We start from the raw sequence: 22,219 nt of genomic DNA, 5'->3' as shown, positions 1-22,219 counted from the left end.
GGAAACTTGAGGACATAATCTTTCTCTCCCACAATCAGCAGTGCTGGACTCGTTACTTTAGGATCAGTTATGCCACAATCCACTGTGAGGCTCCTGCACGATCGATCATAAAGCAATGGGGCGCAGCAATTTAGATCATTCGAGCAACAGAGGCCCCTGTCTGTTTATAAGGGACGCTAACTAATGAGAATGTAATCAGTAATTACCTGTAAGGAACCTGCAAAGCAAATCTGAAACCAGATTTTTCATAAAGTGAGGCATAAGTTGCAAGTCTTCCTCTGAGAACCAAGGGGGTAAGGGAGTCGAAGGGTCGAACAAGTCCATGATTTCCTGATTATTAGCGGCTATTGGGATGTCGCTTTTAGAGAAGAGTGTGTAGATGTTTCGTATGATGGACTTGACATCAAAGCGGCCAAAGTCTGCTTCTGCCCTCCCAGGCTCCTGAATTCAGTAAACAAGTTGCTTTCAATCCAGGGAGGAAACTGAATATGATAATGATAGCCAAAGAACGAATTTGTACCTGCCACCTAGTGATATAGAAGCCATTAGGGAGAAGGTGGTTCTGGACAGCAGAAGGACCTGGAAGCATGAAAGGGACGCCTAAAGTTACGACACCAATCACTTTTTCTGGGTGCACAACACCTACAAGGTATGCTGGGATAGCTCCGAAGTCCTTGCCCACCAGGAAAGCCTGGTACAAACAAATGAATTTAGCCGTTGGGGATGGAATTTCTGTTGGGTGTTTGGCCTTGGAAAATATCAGTTATATGAAATCCAAAGAGAGAAGCAGTTTTGAGTATCAGCTGGAGCTTAATAAGATCTCAGACTGCTTACCTTGGTGATGGCCAAGGAATCCAGAAGGCCAGCGACTTCATCAACAAGGTCATACAAGGTTGCTTTTTCTGGCTCAGCCGGATGGTCGGAAAGTCCATAGCCTCTAAAGTCAAAGGCAATCGCTCGATAGCCAGCGTTGGCTACAGCAATCATCTGGTGCCGCCATGTATACCATATCTCCGGGAATCCATGCAAGAATACCACTGCCTTGGGACCTGTACCGATAAAGATGATCCATAAACCAAAGTGGGAAGAAACGAATCAACAATATTGTTAGTGTAGTGTAAACCAGCAATAGCCTCATAGTTTTTGAGGGATCTGACCACTTCCAATCTCAGCCACGTGCAGCTTCAGTCCCTTCACTTCAACATGACTGTGCTTGATATTTTCCATCGCAGATAATGAGTGAGAGGTGGTGCAGAGTTTGAGATTGAAAGGAAATGGTGGGAGCAGAGGTATCTGAAATCTGTCAAGCCCGTGAGATCTCTTTGTCGAGTTTGGTAGTTTTATAACAACTCAGTCACCAATTTATTGGTCAATAGCAGTGTAAGCACATAGGAAGACTAATGTCTTTTTCTATGCCTTATCCATAAAATAGTAATTGTATGACAATTCAGCCAATTGATGGTATTAAAAAATAGATGAGCATGAAATGGTGCACTATTATGTTAAATTAAATATTAAGCATTTGATTGATGACTGATGTTTAAAGAATCATGTCTTCCTAAGGAAGCCTCGTGACTTCCTCAACGCACGCGATTCACCGGCAGCAGCATCTACCGATATTTTTAATTTCACCTTCGCGTCTGGTAATTCTATTATCCCTTCGGCAACATCGAACGAATCATCATGGCTCACTTGTATTTTCCATCAAACACATGAAAATTATACCCAGTGAGTTACAAAAGAGAGACGCCCAGATAAATGTCATTTCACACACACACACACAGATCAAATGGCCGATGAGATTGAGCAAATATCAATTATCATAAAAAAAAGAAAAAAAAACAAAATGGAAAAATAATCCTAATTACTCCTCTGGTCCTAAATATAAAACTCTTGTACATAGTATAAGGGTCTTATATTTAGGACCGGAAGAGCATTTTGCCCTTAATATATACAGGTCCTTCAATAACTTTGAGATTATTCTTCAATAATTTTGAGATTATTCAACGCTTCCAAATGCAGTCAGCTTAGTAAAACACGAGAAAGCTCACAACTTGCTAGCACATCTGATCGTCAACTATGCCTCTTCGCTTTCTGTAGATGATTATATTGCAATAATCGCAATCTATGAAAAAGTCCTAAACAGAAGCGAACAAAACTGTGATCTTGGTTTTGTGTGCCGCATCAAAATGTGCAATTTTTGATTCGGTGAAGGGTTTGACGGAAGCTTGATGGAAATAAATAGAAGCCACTGAGAAGGAATTACAAAAGAAAGCCCTGATAATTGTTCACTTTAACGTTGATTAATCAATAGGGATAGAGGAGCCCATTTTCAATTATATATACTCTTATGTCACTAAAGACACGAATTCACAATGCAGATTCGAGATTTCTATCGAACCCCTCAGAGGCATGCATTAATTAAAGGTTAAAGAATATAAATAATTGCACCAGGGAAAAGTACACAAAAAGAATACAATTTGTAGTGATCATGCTTCCTTTGGCCTATCATTCTGCGGTCGCCATGTCCGCAAAGTTTTGCCCTGAATTGATCATACCTATGCTGGGACATAACCAGCATTCATATTCTTTCTCCAATGGCAGATTCGTATGAGTTGGAAATGGAGATCAATCAATTTGGACCGTTGAATTGGTTTTATTCTGCACCAGTTGTTCTACATCTCCAAGCTCCATTTCCCTTCCTTGGATGGTCGCCTGTTCATTCTGGAACAGAAGTTCTATCTGCTCCAATGACTTCCCTTTGGTTTCAGGAACTAGCGAGTAAACAAGACGACGGCAAGGGAAGAAATAGCAGCAAACAGAAAGAATGTTCCGGCAACTGTAATTGCCCGTGAAACAGACAAGAAAGACATGGCCACGAGGCCACTACACACACGATTCCCCACGGCCCCAACTGCTGAAGCTTGGGCTCTCACTCTCAAAGGAAAGATTTCAGACGTCAAAACCCAACACACAGGGCCTAGTCCAACCGAGAAGAAAGCCACATTGGCACAAACAAACAGAATTGCCAAGCAATTGCCAATGATCCTTGTCCAAACAAAGCAAGAGTAATTCCTATCATCAACAGACTCAACGTCATCCCTATTGTGCTTACGTAGAGCAAGGCTTCCTACCTAATTTGTCTATGAGAATTATGGCTATCACTATAAAAGCAGTCTTTGTTATTCCTACGTCCTACGGCAACAGTTGCAGCGAGAAGCTTGGAATTATCCTCAATCCCAGCTGCTTTAAAAATTTCAGGGCTATAGTATACAGTTGCATCTATTCCTGAGATCTGCTGGAAACATTGAATCCCAATCCAGTAATGAGCATCCTCCGTAGTGCAGGGGAAGGAAAAAGTAGTTCCCGCCACACGGGTTGCTTACTAGAATTGGCCAATCCAGCAGCTTGTTGTATTTCTGCAAGCCTTTCCTCTACTTCTTGATCATTATCATTGGTTTTTGACAGCACTGATCTTGCTTCTTCAACTCGTTTCCGCATTACCAGCCACCTTGGTGACTCGGGTATAATGAAAAGTGCAAAGCCAATGAAAACTGAGGTAGAACTCCCACAGCAAGCATGATCCTCCAATTGATATGTGGTGAAAGGCCGGAAAATGCATAATTTGAGACATAACCAAGCAAGATCCCAAGATTTATGAAAATCTCTGGGAAGGTAGTGAGAGAACCTCTAGTATGTTTTGGTGATATCTCAGCGATGTATATGGGGCGATCATAACTCCAAATCCTATTCCAACTCCTGCTAAGAGTCTTCCAATCATTAGTACTGCAAATGAAGGAGCTAGAGTCATTATGAGTGCGCCTGTTTGAAATATAATTGGCAGCTAAGCCCATTGTCCATTTTCTTCCAATAGCATCTGATGTTCTTCCACCACCTAGACTACCGAGTAGAGAGACTATACTCAGAATACCAACAAGAAATTCTTCCTTTACCTCTGATATCTTCAGATCTTCTTTGATGAATATAACAGCTCCACTCATGACACCCCCATCTGCAAATTGACAACATAAACCATGTCAGCTTCCCTCTCTTCAATCCAAATCAGCAACAAAGCTAGACCTCAAAATGACTACTTAACAAATCTTGAAATTCTGTACTTGAACAGGGAAAACTCACTAGTCTTCTGAACCCAACTTTGCACTCTCATGGTTATTGGGAAATCGAAATACGTAGGGAAATCAATAATCTCTCAGCTATAACGAGAAGCTTTAAATTTTTTAAGAACAAGTGAGTTCAAATGGTAATGAATAGTATAGAGAAAAAATGATGGTAAATAATTGTTTGAAGAAATTCATTAAAAAGGTTGACACGACCATGTTGAATGATAACATCAACGGGAAGATGAAGATGATTGCTACAAAGAATAGGCAGAAAGCACACATTTTGGAGAAAGCAAACAAAGAGAAGAGGGAATGCATGTGGCATACCATAGCCAAGAAGGACATTGTTGAGAGAAGCAAAGACGGCACAGGCAAGAACATATTTCCTGGTACTTTTGCTCCTATGCTCTTGGTGGTATTGGTCCAGGCCATCGTGGTAATCCTCGGTATGGTCAGAGCCCATTCTCCTGTACTTGTTCTTCGCACCCAGGGGATTCCAGACAACCCCAGTTCCCCATTCCCATGTTCTTGAAATCCCATCTCAGGCTCAGCGAGTTCTGAATTGCTCTGCTTGTTTTCCGATGACGGAGGAGGAGCAGTTGAGACTTGAGATTGAGGTTTTAATTTTGACTCCTACGACATGTCTGAGACTGGCAAACCATGAATTGGGTTTTAGATCTGAAGCCAGAAGAAGAGGACCCCGGAATACAAGCGCAGGACTCGGAAGTCAGAGCTTGGAAAAATAAAACCCCGGTGCAAATTGCATTATTGTATGTGGAATGGGACTATAGGACACATCACAAAGGATTGACTGACTCTCCCGCCTTATCAAAGCTCATTCCACGGATGACCCAAAAAAAGGGCTCATTCCATGGGGCAGCTGCAGTAGGTAGTGACCTTGCCTCTTTAAAATATCCGCCCTCTTGTTTTATTCTACGTATTTATCTCAAATAACAAGATTCAATGACCTTCACGACAAAGAAAGGCATCATCCTTGTCGAGATTCTCAATTTAATTCATCGGTTAGCAAATATTTTTTCTTTTTAAAAAGCATAATTTTATTACTTTCTGGTTTTCTCGATGCTGTGCGCCAGGCGGGTAAATGACAATCGACCTTTTGACCGCATGGGTTGTGTTCAGGTTTGTTTTGTTAAATAGTTCAATTCCTCTTAAATCATAATGCAGCGTTGGGGGGGGGGGGGGGGAACAGAGAGAAAGAGATGAAAATTTAGTAAAAGAAGCATTTTTCATTTCTTCATTAAATGGGGAGTGGCTATATGGTATATACAGGCATGCAAGATCCAGGAGGGGACGCGCACAAACCTGAGCAGTGGAATCTTTATCTTTTGCCCTTTCTTTTCGGCTGTTCTTCACGTTTGCCAACCACGCATCCAACACCGACGATTTTTTTTGTCGTTTAGCCATTTAGCCGTGTTGCCACTCTCTCTAACCTTATTACAATCTATTGACCAAAAAAAAAAAATTACCACAAGCTCCCCATTCTTTTTTTTTCCTCTCCCCTCCAACGCATACGTATTAAGTTAATCATGGTGTCATTTATAAGCACGCAATAAGATTCCCTCGAATTTATAATATGAATTGTTTACACACTCATTTAATTAAATAAAAGTGAGTGTTGTATCTTGCATATGTCATTTGGTTTATGTTAAAAGACAAAGAAGCGGGCGTAATGGTAGCTTTAGGTTGGGGATGGTAACCGGCAAGCAGTATAGATGACGTTTGTGCTGTTGTGTGGTTGGGAGCTGACCATTGCAGCTGACTCGCGTCACGAATAGGGAAAAACTGAGAACCATACTTGGGCTGGGCCTGAGTGAAAATGTGGGGATTACATTGTAGATGGGCCTAGGCCCAAATCGTTGTGGGACGAGAAGAGGTGAGAGATTGACGAGGTTATGGTGCGCTTGAATTGCCAGCTCCCCCCGGCAACTGCAATTCAGGATTCTTTAACTATTCTCATTCATGTGATTATCACTTTTAAGATCAATTGCTCCTACCTCTTTACCTTTAAGCATTCAACTCCTACCCAATTTCTTTTTTGCCTTGTCTCTTCTCATTACACTCACCTAATTCGTATCAAACTTATATATATTCATATATATATATAGATATATATATATATATATTCCGTCCTTTTTCTGACCTCTCATTTCTTCCACTTCATATTGATTCAAATCATGACATAACCAGAGGTCATTCATTTAAGAGAGAAAATCTTAAACTAGTTTGAATTTCTTAATACAAGTGAGACATCACTTTCTTGAGGACAAGTAAAGAAAGGCAGCTCGAAGATTGAGAGGAAAAAAAAAAGAACAAAAGAATTTCACATACATCCTACTCATTAATGCTCAGCAGAATAATAATACATAGGGCATGAATTAAATTTGTTATGCTTCTATTATATTGTAAATGACGCAGTTGAAGTTCTAGGTTTCAAAATGGATCCATGCATTGATTGAAATAATTCCAGCTCATGATATTGATTTGGATGAAGTGATTGGAGGGAGAACAGAAGCATGACGAATATTTTATTCTTCCAATTCTCATTGTAAATCCTACTTCTCAAATAAAAATAAATTACATATCCACCACCCCCTTCCTTTTATTTATTTATTTATTTCTTCTATTGGGACGAAATTCAATTAAGAAATTTGAGGCCATAATTCTGAGAAGTAATGTATATTTGGCCAAAAAAGAAGGAACTAGAAAACTTTAATCAAACAACTGCTCAGAATTCATCTACTGCAAAAACAAAGAGTTGAGAAGTCACATTGTCGACTTCGTCTGAAGTCATTGTTAAACGGCAAAACCATACCAAATCCTCGTACGAAGAAGAACAGAAACGTCGGATTTGGTCGGATGAGTATCCAATTTAACATTTGATTTTCACTTGCAACGTTGTCCTTCAGTGACCCCCCAAAAAAAAAAAAGTACATGGCAGCCGAACCTTGGCATAAAATATTAGGCTTGGTTGAATCGAAGAAACAAACATGAGATGCAAAACTAAGCCGAAAACGGCTACGTCACCGAAGTCCTTAGATATTTTTGGATCCATAATTATGACCTTCATTACGGTTTAAGTTTAATTAATCACATGATTATGAATCAACATCGTTATCGTGCCGTCGCGACTAAGAAATGTTGATGATGATCTCATGGGCCGGTGAATGGGCCCACCTCCATTCATCACACCTTCAAATTTTTAATTATTATTTCCCAAATAATTAATGCGTAAAGTCTGCTTATTAATTTTGTCCTTATCTGTAACTCGGCCTCCTTTCTCTCGCGGGGTCGACAATTCCTGTACACCAGATTTGGTGGGATTCTTCGCTCTTGTAATTACCGAGTTTGGTTATTATTACCACAGTGCTTCAGCGTTAAAACTGTTCCTGCTTGACTCTTTAGCGGTCAATCACGTTGCATCAATTAAAAATCGTGGATTTAGTGGCTTTGAAAAAACATATGTATATATTTTTAGTTTCCTCTCAATTTTAGTCAACAATAATGTTTGTTAAAAATTAATGCTCCAAAGCTGTCTATCTTTAAAGAAATATAAGTTGGAAGATTGTTTTTATTTTAAATTATATAATTATTAAACAAAATGGTCTAAATTATATAAAAAAATTTTAATTAAATCTGGACCATTTATTTGAATAGCCTAAATTAAGATGGGGCCGTAGTGATCGCTCCCGCCTTATAGCGCAACACATGGGTACAAATGCATATCCAACATTTCAACTCATTACATTTTGTGCTCAGGCTGAGGTCGCAAAAAAACAAAAGGTAATTAAGACTTACGCCAAAACTTGTCTGTGGTAAAATCTTTGGAGAATTGCTAATTTCTTTATCATTTTCCAAGGCATGGTGGATACGTCAACTAAGCGGGTCAATTATTCAACTGATAAAATATTTTGTAATTAATATCAATATTAATTATCGTACAGTATGCAATTTTTATGACCCTGCCCGGGGAATAAGTCAATAAGTCATAAACATTATGTTAACACGGTTCTGGATTTTGTTTCGGGAAGATATATAAATAAAAGATAATATTTACATCAAGTTTTTTATATTTATTATGTCAAGTTTTCTAATTATACATAATCAGGTGTTGTGTTTTTTAATATTAGCGTTTAATAACATTTAATTATAAATTCACACGAAATAAAAAAATGAACATATAACTATGTATGATTAGAAAATTTGATATAACTGATATAAAAAAACTTGAACTAAATTTTTTCGTCAATCAAAACTTCTCAAGAGAGTATTTCCTCTCATTGCGGAATTTCTCATTAATTACCATCCCCGTAACTTGTGGAGAACGCATTCAAAATTGAAATTTCTCAAGTGTGTTGTTTACAAAGCGGGTCAATTATTCAACTAATAAAATATTTTGTAATCAATATCAATATTGATTGTCGTACAGTATAAAATTTTTATGACTGTACCGTGGGGATAATTCAAAAGCATGATATGTTAACACAGTTCGGGATTTTGTTCGGGAAAGCTATATAGATAAAAGACAATACTTACATTAAATTTTTATATTTATTATGTCAAATTTTACAATGACATATAATTATATGTCATATTTTTAAAGTATTAATATTTAATAGTACTTAATTACAAATTCACAGGAAATAAAATAAAGGACATATAGTCATGTATTATGAGAGAACTTAACATAATCAATATAAGAAGAAACTTGACCAATTTTTTTTTTTATAAATAAAAACTTCTCAAGGGGGTATTTCCTCTCATTGCGGAATGTCTTATTAATTACCATCCTCGTGACTTTTGGAGAATGCATTCAAAACAGAAATTTCTCAAGTCTGTTGTCTACAAAGTTATTGTATTTTTTCAAGAAATAAAATTACCTTTTGAATTAATCGAACATAACTAAGTTATTGAGAGAAGACATTATTATTACTCTTCCGATTCTTAATATAAGACCTAATTATTCAGTTGATTTTAGTCTTAAATATAAGACCTATTTCTCATATTTATCGATTTTTTTCAAATTATCCCTATGGATACTCGTTCAACTATTATTAAGTAGAATAGGGAGAGGGGATATTAACGAAGATGATTATGATGTTTTAAAAAAAACATGACATATTTTTTATAATTAACTGACTTATTTAACTTTTTTAATCTAATCAAATTAATTAAATATGTTTTATATTAAGGACCAAAGGAGTATTATTGTCTTCCGGCTGTACACTTTAGTGCTATAAAACGAAACACTAAACAGGTGCTTGGACAAAGAAATTCCGTGTATTGTAAATGAATTTTCGTTTCAATAAACAAGAATTATATATAATTTTTCATAAACTTGTGTTCTTTCTTCTTCTTTTTTTTTTAAATCTTGCCTCTGGCATTCCAGCGCGGTTTATTCCTAGCTATTTGAAGAAAGATTATCACGATTATTATGATTCTAACGCTGTTGAAATACAGATTAGAAATCCTTGCACAAATTCATTTATTTGTTTTTGTTGGTTCTCTCTGTTCTGTGATACTCATTTGCCCCCCTGAACTGACTTTTTCGGGGATACCTTTAGATCCAACATTCGAAGACGATAGGCTTCCACGTGTCATGCGAGTCGGGGGAATAACAAGGACAGTCAAACACTTAACCTCCAATGAACTCACAAGTGCTTGGTATTACTCCCTCCGTTCCTTATTATAAGAGACACTTGATGCTTATGCCATGTTCCTATATATAAGAGACACTTACAAGTTGTCTCTACTTTTTTGTGTTGATTTACTATTTTACCCATATTTATTATCTCCAACTCACACTCTCTCTCCCTCCTACTTCTCTTTCTTTTAATAATTTAATTGTTCTCTCTCCTTATTAATGAGGACATTTTTGGAAAAAAAATTATACTTTTTATACATTAATTGTTCTTAACTAACTTTAACTATTTTTTTGATCAACGTACTTCGGTTATTTGTCTCTTATAATAAGGAACGGAGGGAGTACTATATTATAACAAGTCCTGATACATAGGTGTCATCAGAGAAGGACAAACTAAAATAAAGAACCATTAAAAAAAAAACCTACCAAATTATGAAGTTATTAATAATACTAATATACACCCATCCTTGGAGCTGAAAAACTAAGCTCATCACGGATGTACCACAAGGGAAGGAAATCATAAACCCTCTCCTTCTGCCCTGGTCGTGCTCTACCGCACATTCACTGCATCAAATGCATTCAATTAAGGTTTATAAAGAGACTACGAGGAAAATGAACTACTCAGAAACATGCTCGTGGTTTCTGGGATCAGAGGCCCACGGAGTATGAGCCAGCGATGCTGCTGCCAGTGGAAGCTCATGGATAACATGAACCCTGATCACAGCACAAGTCCAGAAATGAAGTTGAAGGAGATATTCAGTGCTCTGGGATTCACAGGTTGTGTGGTTTAAATATTCACAACCAGTAGGAATCCCAAGGAGAAACCTATGCAGAAAGAATTTAGTAGGGAAAATGAAGGGTGAGAGCACTGACTTGTCAAAAATAAAATTTTTTAGGGTGGAAGTTTCAATCTTGACCTTTCCAGAAGAAGGGTTTCACGGGACAAGAGGAGGAAGTGGAAGAATCTGATGGTCCTGTAATATCTTCTTGCTGCATGTGAGTATCTGCATTATTAGATTCTTGGTGATTGGGATTGAAAAAGGCAAGTTGCGACTGAAATGTGTCCAAATCATCCCACACAGGGCTACCGGGACCCCAACCCGCTGGAATTGCATTGAACCAAGCCGCCATTTCTCCCCAGACCAGTTCTTGCGACGCCGAAGTTCCCTCCCCTGTTCCAGCATTAGACGCAGCCTGTACTTCGTCGCTCATTGTAGCTTCACTTGACCCTATTCCAGAATCATTGTCGGTGCTCTCTTCCGGTGGCGGTCGCGAAGGCTTCTCCTCTGCAATCGGAGCTTCCGCAGTAAAACCTTCTGGAGCAGAGTTAGTTTGCTTCGACGTTGAACCTTGTTGACGAGTGGAGGGAGAAGAAGCAGATGAATCTGGGACTGTTGAGGATGGCTTGTCCTTATTGAGGAAAAGCTCGGGGAAATTGAGCCTAGCATTCTCTCCTCTCAACTTAAAGGCCTCGCGATCATAAGCCAAGGCGGCATCTTCAGCTGTGTCGAATGTTCCCAGCCAGAGGCGAGTCCTGTTGCGAGGAAGACGAATCTCAGCGACCCATTTTCCCCAATGACGTTGCCTCACCCCTCTGTAGAGCTTAGTAGTATTTATAGGCTGAGGAGGGGGCCTGTACAATGGCCTTCCGTCCGGCCCTACGCTGTTCATCATCATCATCATCATCCTCCCTCTTGGACTCAGATTCAACGGGTCTCTGCAATACTGAAGATGTTGCTGCTGTTGCTGATGATGATGTTGCTGGTGTGCGACTCCAGAGTCTTGGCCTAAGAACTGTGGGTACCCCATGTTTGGCTGTTGAGACCCAAAAGAAATCATCTGCTGCTGATTTTGCGTCCCGAGAAACTGTGGGCGAAACGCAGGCAAATTGGGAGAGCCAAATTGTTGATAGGGAAATTGCAGAGGCTGTTGAGAACCATCGAAGGCAAAAGGGAAGACGATTCTCGAAGACGAAGGAGGATGTGGTAGAATGGGAACGGAGGATTGATTTTGGTTTGAGTTTTCACGTTGGGGGCTTCGGCTTTTCTTCAGAGGCCTGTTCGACACGGAAGCATCCTCAAAAACTGGCTTCCATTGCCGCCTCTCACCGCTCAAGTCTACATCTTTACCCCTGCCAATCTCCCAATCTCGGCTTTCTCCACCACCCACGGTGGATTTGCCACTGTTACTCGCCGTGGCCATCCAGACACAATGATAGATTTCCGCTCGCTCTCTCGAGCTCAAAAGCAGAGCCTTTGAGTTTTATGCGCAATCAAGAAATGAGACGGGACGTCGTACAAACGCCTTAAAGAAGAAAGATTCGAATAAAGAAGAACAAAATCACAAAAGGGAATAACCCAGATTCAAGATATGGTCAAAGATTTAAAAACCAAAGTGATAATCCGATCAAATCAAAAACAGAATCGGATACCATCGACCCATCTCAAATCTATGGCAAACAGAGGACGGAAAAACCAAAGGAGAGAGCGAGCGGGAAACAGAGCGAGCGCAGAGGAAGTTGGAGGAGAGATATGAAGTAAACGTGGAGGCCAAAGCAGGGGAGATTCGGAGGACTGAGGCAGATCAGATTGTGTTGTGGTGAGAGAGGGAAGGAGGAGGGAAGGGGGGAGGAGAGGAATTTATATGAGAGGAGAACGAGGAAGGGGTTTAAATCAAACTTTTTGGAATAAAAGAGAGTATGTAGAAGCGTCGTTGCTGGTTGGCTGCAAGGGGACCCACACGGTTGGGCCTTTGATTGAGCTCTAATTTCTGTGAGCTCACCCACCCCAACTCCATGCCGCCGTCTCCCACCTGGAGAGAGCCAGAGATATTTGCAGGGAAGAGCTTTACAAATGGAGGAAAAGTAGAGGGCGAGGCAACGTGAGGTCGGGAACGCCACAGTGGCAAAACTGTTTGTGGTGGTGTCCGTACCATGGTGTGGCGAACAGGGATTCGTGATTTTATCTGCTCCAGATATTTTTTTCTCACTTCTCTGCCTGCCCCCAGCCTACCCTGTCCCTGTGTACCTGTGTATTTTTCCTTAAATTAGGTCCTAGGTTCCGTTTTCATTAAACCACTCTACTGTGCGCCCGCCCAGCATTATGAGCGCATTTATTAATGCGTGTTTGACGTTTTCGGAAGAATACGGACACAATAATCTTCACATATTCGCGTGGTATGAAAAAACCTCTATTCCACGGTTTTCTGAATCACTTGACACAAATTAAAAATAACAGTTACAATGAAGTAAACTTGCCAAATTTCTCAACAATTTCAATTAGCTAGTTTCAAAAATTAACATCAATTCCTCTCTCCACATCTCCCCAATATTTAGATCAATCCGATGAGAAAAACAGTAAATGAATTATCCGTAAGTATCATAAATATAAATGAATAGTGCCTCAGATAACATGGAAAAAGCCTGTATAAATAAGAACCATGAAAATCTCCAGGAAACGCCACTGTGATAAGGATAAGAGAGAGCATTTCACGGAAACTACCAAGTAAAATTTACAGGCTAGCTAGGATAACAGAGACATTAATTTTCTGCTTAAATTTTATTTACCAAGTCATTGACCATCACGGACGACGTGGATATATATATGTCGAAGAAAATTGACCCTGGGAAATAAATTTATTAAAGAGGGCAGAGAGTTTAATTAATCAGAGGCGTGAAGCTGAATGCCACCATCGTGTAGCCTCGTAGAGTCGATTTCATCAAAGAGAAATGTTGCTCATAGTACTGTGGAGGATGGATGGTGTTGATTAAACTGATGATATGGCTTTTTGCAGAGAGTGAAGGAGGGGGGAAACAAACACCATCCTAATCCTATATATGTTGGGGTTGCCTGTCTGCCTGTGCGTCTTTAAGGGTCTCGAATGATCGATCTTAAAAGAAAGGAAAAGCAGGGGGGCAGGCAAGACATAGCAGAACAAAGCTCCAAAAAACTTGGGTCGGGAGCACAACTTTTGATTAGGTCGGGAGCATGCATGTTTGATTCATAACACTCTCAATTATGGATCCCTCGTGCCGCCCCTGTTTCCTAACCACATCCACATCTCTCCAATCCTAAACCTTCATTTGATCTTCTCTGCTACCTGCTTGCTACGCTAACCTCACGACCTGCCCTCCTTCATCTCCCCAAACACTCCATTTTTACTGTAGGGCCGGTTAGTGCCGTGATGATAATTCAGAGCCCCATGCAACCACGTACAATTTGAGGTCACAAATGCATCCCTTTAATTTAACAGCTCACAGCCTCATCTGCAAGATCTCCCTGATTGTATACACAGGGAGGCTAAAATTAATAATATTCTTTCTCAGCGGAAACAAGGTCTGGCTGTAATGTTGGAATGGAAGGGAGCTTCATCCTAGTACGTGCTAATTGGTACTCCGACTCCGAGGCTAGTTGCCAAGAATAAGAAATGCTATATCCCTTTTCTCACGCCCCCCTCCCTATGTTAACATGTAATGACGAGTTATAGTGTTAGTAATGATAACAGGCCCCATATTACTGCTTATTACGTTCTTTTCTTAACATGTTAATTATAATGGTTATCCATATTTTCAACTGATGGCAAGGGAAATAAATTATTATAATTGTGTTTATCATTTAATAATTACCGACTCCATTCATAATATATGCAGACTTTTTATTTTGTTTACAAACAATTGTTGCTTTTAAAAAAAAAATCAATGGCTCGCACAGGTTTTGCCGCATCATATCTTATTTATCCATTCAACTGTTATCTTTGTCTTCTTTTATAACATTTAACGTAATTAATTTAAAAAATGAATGCATATTAACTTAAATTAACAAAGGTATATAGAAATAAAATGGTGAAAGTAGAGGGGAGGTCATGGTTACTCCTCGTTTCGGCCATTATGAAGTTTTTCATGCATGTTAATCATACGTACAGAGCTCAAAGTTGAATCCTCTCCAAAGCTGTCATCTGCAATTTTTGATTTTTTAAAAAAGTTTTTTTTTTCTGGGTCTCGGGTTAAGCAAAATTGGCACAAAGATCATAAATTAAAGGTAGACAGTTTTTTGGGTGGTGAACAAAAACTGAAAGCCTAAAAGGGAGTGATGATAATGTGCATATTAAATTAAAATTTCAAGATGATGTTAAAAAAAAAAAGAAGAATTAGATCTGGGGGGCCATAGTTAAGGGGATAGGAATGAATTTGATGATAAAAAATAGAGGGTCGATATGATGAGAAGGAGTAAATTAAAAGAGAATAAGAATGGGAGGTAAAGGTGGAGAGGAAGGGATTAGAGGGGGTGGCGTGTAAGGAAGAGGGAGGGGAGGGATTTGTGAGGGAGAAGGGAGCCACGTAGCGAAAGGAGAGGGTGACTTTCGGTGAGAGGGGGGGCTCAGAGGTGAGCAAAGGGGGAATGTGTATCCGAGGGATATCAGATATGCGCCTTTGTCGTTATAAAGTCAACACCATACCGGTGTCTGGTCGGTGTTCTTTCGTCACGTGTCGGCGGTCCACCTCCCCCGCCCCCCATCATTTTGTCCTTCTTCCCCCTCTCCTATTCTCTCTCTTTCTTTTTTTCCTTTCAAATTCTTTTAATTCAATTGTGAATTGAACCCCGCTTCATATAATACTTCTTTATATTCATATATATATATATATATCTTTGATCTTAATTATAAGATTTTATTTGTACTAAATCTTATAATTATAACATGAGGTAGTATATTACTAGTATTATTATTTATTATTATTTGTTCCCATCCTACGCCGTGGCCTCTGCCCTTGCTCAATTTCGTCCACTCAAAAAATATCACACGCCCCCTTGATTTGATATTCTTCTCTCGCATGCTTCACCAACATCAACCTTCTCCCTCATTCTGTCTCTCCCATCACGTCCCCCCACATTTTTTTCCCCTCTTTTCCTTCTTTTTTTCCCCCAAAGCATAAGATTGAAATAACCACCATCTGTAATTATTTTCTTCATTAATATGTTTTTCTTACAGTTTTCACTTTGCTTTTATTTGGCATTACTAGCTTGTTTTAGGCTGAAAAATAGTAAATAAAGGTATGACTATTATGTTTATAAATATTAATTAAAAGTGGAAAAAATCATAAATATGCATTTTTTACAATGTACTCGCAGTTTTTTGTTTATTAAATTTGTGCATTTTCTATTGATTAAATATACATATATTTATTATGTAATATGAGTAATAAATACTACTTTAAGATTATCTCGTTTACGATAAATATAATGACATCTTTTTGGGCTGTAGGCGTGAAATATTTAAGCCATTCTGCGATCTTAAAATAAAGGAACCTATTTTCACACAAGCGAGGGGGGAAAAAAGAATAAAGCAACCTATGTTTTTTCCCAAAAAAGAAATATATGACGTGGAGTATTGGATTAGCTTGCACGTGTCAGAATTGACAAAATAAGAGGGGTGATTTACCTGATCAGATTTAATATGCAGGATGGTTCCGTCTTTTTGTGGGGGTCAAAATATCCGCTGCCCCTCGATCATTCTCTCTCAAAATATCTGCGCATATAATATTAATATGTAGCCGCTTCACAGGCTGTGGTGGTGTCCCAACTCCCCATCTGAATAAAATATTAGTATATATGATAAGGTTTTAAATGCCGAGACACCCACGACACACTAACAAATCACGTTTATGAAATCCCTATTTCTTTTGCATTCAATTATGCTAATTGAAAAAGTATAAAATCACGTTCGAAAAGGAATTTTATTTTCCCCCATGCTTTTCCGTGACCGCCTCCAGGGCTGCCCTTGCACCACAAGTTCATTACACAAATCAAATTTTTGAGACAGAGTGGATGAATTATATATATATATATATATATAAATTCATTGAAATGAATACGCCAAAATTATAGATATATAGATATAGAGAGAGAGAGAGAGAGTTGGAGGGGGAAGACGCCAGGAAGAAGGAATTTAGGATGAGAAGAAGGACTGAAGGAGGAGGAACGGAGATTCTGTTAAAAGAAGCATGGTTGAGTAGCAACGATCGGTGAAAAGATTCAAAGTGGGCAATAACAAAGCTTTCCTTTGAAGTGGGACGACTCCTTCATTGGACGCGTGGCCGCCGTTCGCTGTATCCTTTGACTATATGCGGCCATGATAATGGGAGACCCATTATACCTTATATAGATATACACAGTACACTCTCCACCATTCAACTCCTGCCAGACAAATCGGGGGGTCTCTTTCATCCCACAAATGCTACTTCTCTAGCCATTCACCACTCACAATTACTTCTACCAACTCAACTCATGCACCAGCATGTCAGGTCAATCCATTAACTCCATTCTCTCTTTTTGACATTTCCTCTCACAGTTTCACACTCCATCACTAAAACGTGCATATCCACCTCTCTTACTTCTTAAAAAGAAAAGAAAACATCTGTCTCAAACTATATTTTATATTAATTAAGGACTGGAAGCAGTATATTAATATATCTTTTTTTTTTCCCTGTGAAATGATTCCCAGCAGTTGCTGAAAATTATGATGGCTCCTGTACAGAAGGCGCGCCCGGATAAGAGGGAATATGCAACACTTGAAATGGAAATTTCCTTAATTAATTAAAGAAAAGGAAATTTCCTCGAGGCTTAAACAGGGGAAGAGTGGACTTTGATTCATGGTGGAGGTAGATTCCTACTAGTTACGTTTCTATATGTTTTGATGAGCAAAGTTATTGGGTGTCATAGTGGGCATAGCGTACGAGAATATATAGAGAGGCCAGGTCAGGTCAACTCCTTTATGGAAGCCAAGTGCCCACAACATGGCGCCCCATATCAAACATATTCAATATATAGAAAAAGTTTCCGTGTGTGAATAGTCATGTTTACTTTAGTTCATTTTATTAAAATAAGTGATCAAAGTACAGTCTTTACATTAGTTAATCCCTATATCGTCAATTCATTCTCATCATATTTAATATTATCCATCCATTTGATCACATTTCGGCGTCTTTCTTCCTGATCTTTTATGTGGCAGATTTACTTTAATTACTAGTGATTTATAAAAAATTGAGTGGTTGGTACACGCAAATTATTATTATTATTATTATTTTCATCTGAGGAAAGTGACCGTTATCTTGGAGCTCTCCATTCTTTGCCGCAACCCTACAAGCATAGAAAGATGATCACTGTCTGTCCAATACAGCACGGGCACGTGTTCGTGCGTTTTGAAGTGGTTGTACACTGAACCAACTTCCTTAATTAGCTTCATCAGGGGCTTCATAATAGTGGAGGAATCAAGGGATTGGCTGAGAATTGGGCACATCAAGGTGTTAGTTGGCCATTGGCACAAACATAAGTATCCTCGAAGCACAAGTGTTCAGAATGGTAAAAGGTTTGGAATAATGTCTGCCTGAGGTTCACTCTCCTTTGCTCGATATATTTGAATTTACAAACACATTATGGTAATAATCATTGTTGGCCCATCTATAATGCTAATTCCAATGTCAAAGCATTTCTCTTCTCAAGGTATTTGCATTGATTGATTAGACACTAATCTCTTAAGGTGGTCCACCTTCTTAACAAGGATATGATCAGTGAGTGGGTGAACTATAATATATCTTGATGACTCCTATTATAAGAATGACTTTGGTTTCTGCTTTGGGTTTAGTATTTAAAAATGGAAGATGGTTGGTGCAACTGGTCCCATGTTGCCTTGATTATAATGAAATTATTCACATTCATTACTCAAGATATGATATTATATTACTCATACTTGCTGATCAAGTATTAGCTGGACATCATTTAATTTCTTAGGCTATAGGCATATATGGAAGTGTTTGAATATGTCTTGTTTTGTTCCCCCATTTGATTTTGACTTCTTTTTCCTCAATGATGGGGAATACTTGCATTCCATTCTTGCATTATATTATATTATGGATTTAGACAGCACATAATTTCTTCCTTTTTTTAATTAATGTTTGATCCTATCCAAACAAAACGAGCTAGGAACAATGTCTACTCACATCAAGAACATGGTGATCAAGAATAATCCTGTGGCCTATGACAAATTCTTAGACTTTCATTTTTATTTTCTATTATTGGGAGTTGAAACTTGTGTTTTAATTTACCAGCAGCCATATTAACGCTGTTTGCTGCTGATTCTGCTGTTCACTTTCAGAAAAACAATGTTATTCCTTCTGTAGTTGTAATGAATATTGCTTCATTTGCTCCTTGTTTCAGGCTTCTAGTCTTCTACATTAATTATCCTATATTATCATAAGCTTACATTTTCAGGACAAGAAATTAGAAGCGTTTCTTAATGAGAAGAAACAGATATTTCTTTCACTATGACCTTGTTTTATACTTTAGCAAAACTCAATCCACGTGAAACACAATTTACAGGGCAGATAAGTCCTGCATTGAAACTTTTCTTTTACTTCACTCAAATTCATGTACTACTTTAAAATATCAATCTTGAGTTTCCAGTATCCATTCTCATTCGAATTTCTCAAGCAGCTCAGTAATCAGAAGAGAAGCGAGATATAGGTGTTATCTTCCCATATTGCTGCTGGAAATAATAGTCATTACAATCATCTGGCGATGAATATCAAAGAATCTGGAAGAAAAAAGTTATCCATAGATAGCCTCAAAGAAAGATACTTACATGAGTAACAAAAGAATTTGAATGACAAATTCAGTATACCCCCAGCACTACGTCACTAGAAGGTTGGCTACAGAAATTTTTTTTGTCCAGACGTTCTCTCTTGAGAGCAGAGAACTTGGCGGCTAAATCGTCATAGTCAGGCAACTTGGGATGAACATGCTTGGGATGAGGAGGACATGCATATGTCCTTAACATCTTATCTTTGCAGTTTTTGACAACCTCAGATGAAACTAACCTGCCCATGTGCTCAGAGGCCTCTGCCTTTGTTTTGTTTTCCTCTTCATTGTTGCAATCTGGGTAGGTGAATGCATTATACACGGCCACACCTCTGTCACTTCTATCTAATCCCTGAGGCTCGTATGCATTTTCATTCCAATGGAAACATTCGCTAAGCGAAACTTGTTGAGTATTTTCAATCATAACGGCTCTCTTTGAAAAAAGCCCCGACCCCGAACCCAAATCACCATCATAAGCACAAAAGTAACAAGGATGATCCAAACTGCAGCCACTCATTTTAGGAATGAAAGATGGTCTTCTCTTTGTTTTTTCCGAGGAGCTGTGTTGCTTCAATCTCTTTGAATCGTAACTCGATTGTGGAATACCTTCGAGTAAAAGCTTCTGGTGTTTTCTTCTGGAATGCGCAGCACGCTTGTGGTCAGCAGAGGGACTTCTGTTGGGCTTATGATAATATAACATGCATCCAATATCGATTATGCCTTGGTTTTCAAGTGAAACTGATCTCCTTGTTCTTTTCTGAGGTTCCCTCTTAACTTCACTGTTATCTTCGTTTCCTTTCACCTGAACAAAGCAGTTACGGTACTTTGAAAATATTAAACGAGATAGGTTATTATTACTTGCTGATATATCACAATGAACGTGGTACAATAGAATTACCCGTCCTTTTTGCCAGTCAGGGTAATACTCAATAGCTAAAAGCTTTGGTTGGAGGCAGTAGTCCCTAGATATTTCATCCACCATTCTGTACTTGAAATCATCGGACACAGACTTCACTGAGAGGTTTTCTTTCAACTGTCAAATTTGAAACTTGATTAACATAAACGCACATTTGCTGGAAGAGGGATGACATCAAAGTTGGGAGTTGTTTTAGTACTATACGAAACCTGATGGTTTACTAGGTTTCCAGGAAACAGTTCAACAGCAGCCGTTGCAAATTTCTCGCCATAACGCTGTCCAAAGAGCTTCCTGATGACAGAGAGTTCGGGAACATCCCCACATCTTGCCGAGGCAAATATAACACTAGACACTGCTTCGTTAATGTCATTTGGAATGTCCCTAATATTGGAAACTGCAAACATTATATCAATGTCTTTCATAGAGAGGCAGGGTAGCTGGAAAATGCTAGGGATTCACGCATACTTGTGCCTCCTGATATAGGAGAGTTGAGTAAGAATAAATTCGCAAAAGTAATCCAACAATTCATATGCAGCGGCTAAGCTTTCATATTGAATGACCTGTTCAACCTGAAAGTTTGAGAGTAGTTATTTATGAAGTTTAAGGCCGCAAAATGAGATGCTCAATGCAATCGATGTTTAATATTGGTATAATATAGCAACCCGGAAAACATCAATGATAAGTCACTAAATATCTTTTGATAGATCGTATCTTGATATTACAGTATGCATAGTTTTGGACTTCAAGGATTCAGGGCATACATGGTTGCCAGCATTACGTTGGCGGCCATTCTTAATGAGCTCTGCCACGTCTTGGCGTATCAGCCTCGCTGTCACAAGCCTCCTGTTCTTCAGCAGCTTGAGGCGGCACCGAGCTTTTTTGATCAGCTTCTTACTACAATTTAATGAAGTGAAACGGGAAAAAAAGGGAAGGATATGAAATTACGATTAGCAGTAGAGAAGGAAAGCACATGATTGCATCTGTCATGGAAATAAATATGAAGTTTTGAACTGAAACTAGTGGCTACAAACTAAAACTAGTTACCATTTGGAAGCTTTTGACCACCCAAACAGGAAGTCAAACATGTCTATATTAGGATCGCGGTTCCTGGTTTCATAAAGCAAAAACAAGCGTTCGAGTTGAGGCAGAGGCGGGTGTTGCAGAAAAAGAAATGGAAGAGTAAGGAGAACAACCATGAGAAATGGCGTCCCGTATCGTGGAAATGGCATTGAGAGTGGGAGTGAACGAAGGCTACATCTCCTTGAAAAACTGCTCCACTACACTGGATTTTAGGAAAATTTAGAAGATGCGTGCGTTTTTTAATTCCAAAATACGGAACAATTTAAGTAAACTTTCATTAAGCTACTCGACCGATCGAATATATTTGATTTAATTTAATCTTTTGTTATAAATCAATCTAGGAATAAACATTTCTTTGGACTTTTTTTTTCTTTATTTTTGGAGGGAAAGAAAGTAAGTTTTCAAAGTTAACTATGCATGATTTTCTTGTTCAAGTTACCGATTTCTTTGCGTGCCAACAGTAAAGCATTTTCTTCTTTCTTTTTGGCCAAAAAAAAGTATTTTCGTTTAATGATTTGAAAAGTTGGAGGAAAAACTGATGATAAGAATATACTCCTCTATTTTCTTTTGTGGAAAAAGAAAAAAAGAGTTTGGGAAGCTACGTACAACTCAAATGAAACAAAATGAAAGTAAATGTGAAAATAAAATTATAAATTATTAAACTACGACTAAACAAAATAAAATTGACAAAAAAAATTAAGATTGCGTTATAAAAATACATATTTGTAATAAATAAAAGATGAATTTTTCGAAGTAAACTTTGATACATATATTGAGAAATGGATTAAAATATTTAATTGATTAAGTCACT

At 38.4% G+C, this 22,219-nt stretch overlaps 2 protein-coding genes and 2 pseudogenes across 2 annotated transcripts; all 4 read right to left on the bottom strand.

The window, feature by feature from the left end:
- Nucleotides 1–6: 6 nt before the first annotated feature.
- On the bottom strand, nt 7–1,339 carry LOC114720168 (bifunctional epoxide hydrolase 2-like; annotated as a pseudogene).
- A 923-nt stretch (nt 1,340–2,262) lies between these two features.
- LOC114720166 (probable polyol transporter 4) lies at nt 2,263–4,874 on the bottom strand (annotated as a pseudogene).
- A 5,555-nt stretch (nt 4,875–10,429) lies between these two features.
- On the bottom strand, nt 10,430–12,469 carry LOC114720165 (ethylene-responsive transcription factor ERF054-like). The gene has a single exon (XM_028905786.1). The coding sequence runs from the start codon at nt 11,983–11,985 to the stop codon at nt 10,690–10,692; it is 1,296 nt and encodes a 431-aa protein (XP_028761619.1). The 5' UTR covers nt 11,986–12,469; the 3' UTR covers nt 10,430–10,689.
- A 6,977-nt stretch (nt 12,470–19,446) lies between these two features.
- On the bottom strand, nt 19,447–21,557 carry LOC114720163 (uncharacterized). The gene is made up of 6 exons (XM_028905785.1): nt 21,373–21,557; nt 21,090–21,222; nt 20,794–20,897; nt 20,538–20,709; nt 20,311–20,445; nt 19,447–20,214 (listed from the first exon to the last, which is right to left on the bottom strand). The coding sequence occupies exons 1-6, from the start codon at nt 21,555–21,557 to the stop codon at nt 19,447–19,449; spliced, it is 1,497 nt and encodes a 498-aa protein (XP_028761618.1).
- Between the last annotated feature and the right edge of the window lie 662 nt (nt 21,558–22,219).

Source organism: Neltuma alba, unplaced genomic scaffold (genome assembly GCF_004799145.2).
Source record: "Neltuma alba isolate B1F8T4 unplaced genomic scaffold, ASM479914v2 tig00011968_pilon, whole genome shotgun sequence".
NCBI lineage: Eukaryota > Viridiplantae > Streptophyta > Magnoliopsida > Fabales > Fabaceae > Neltuma > Neltuma alba.
The sequence above is the reverse complement of the archived record's forward strand: the minus strand, read 5'-3'. Positions and strand labels throughout refer to the sequence as shown.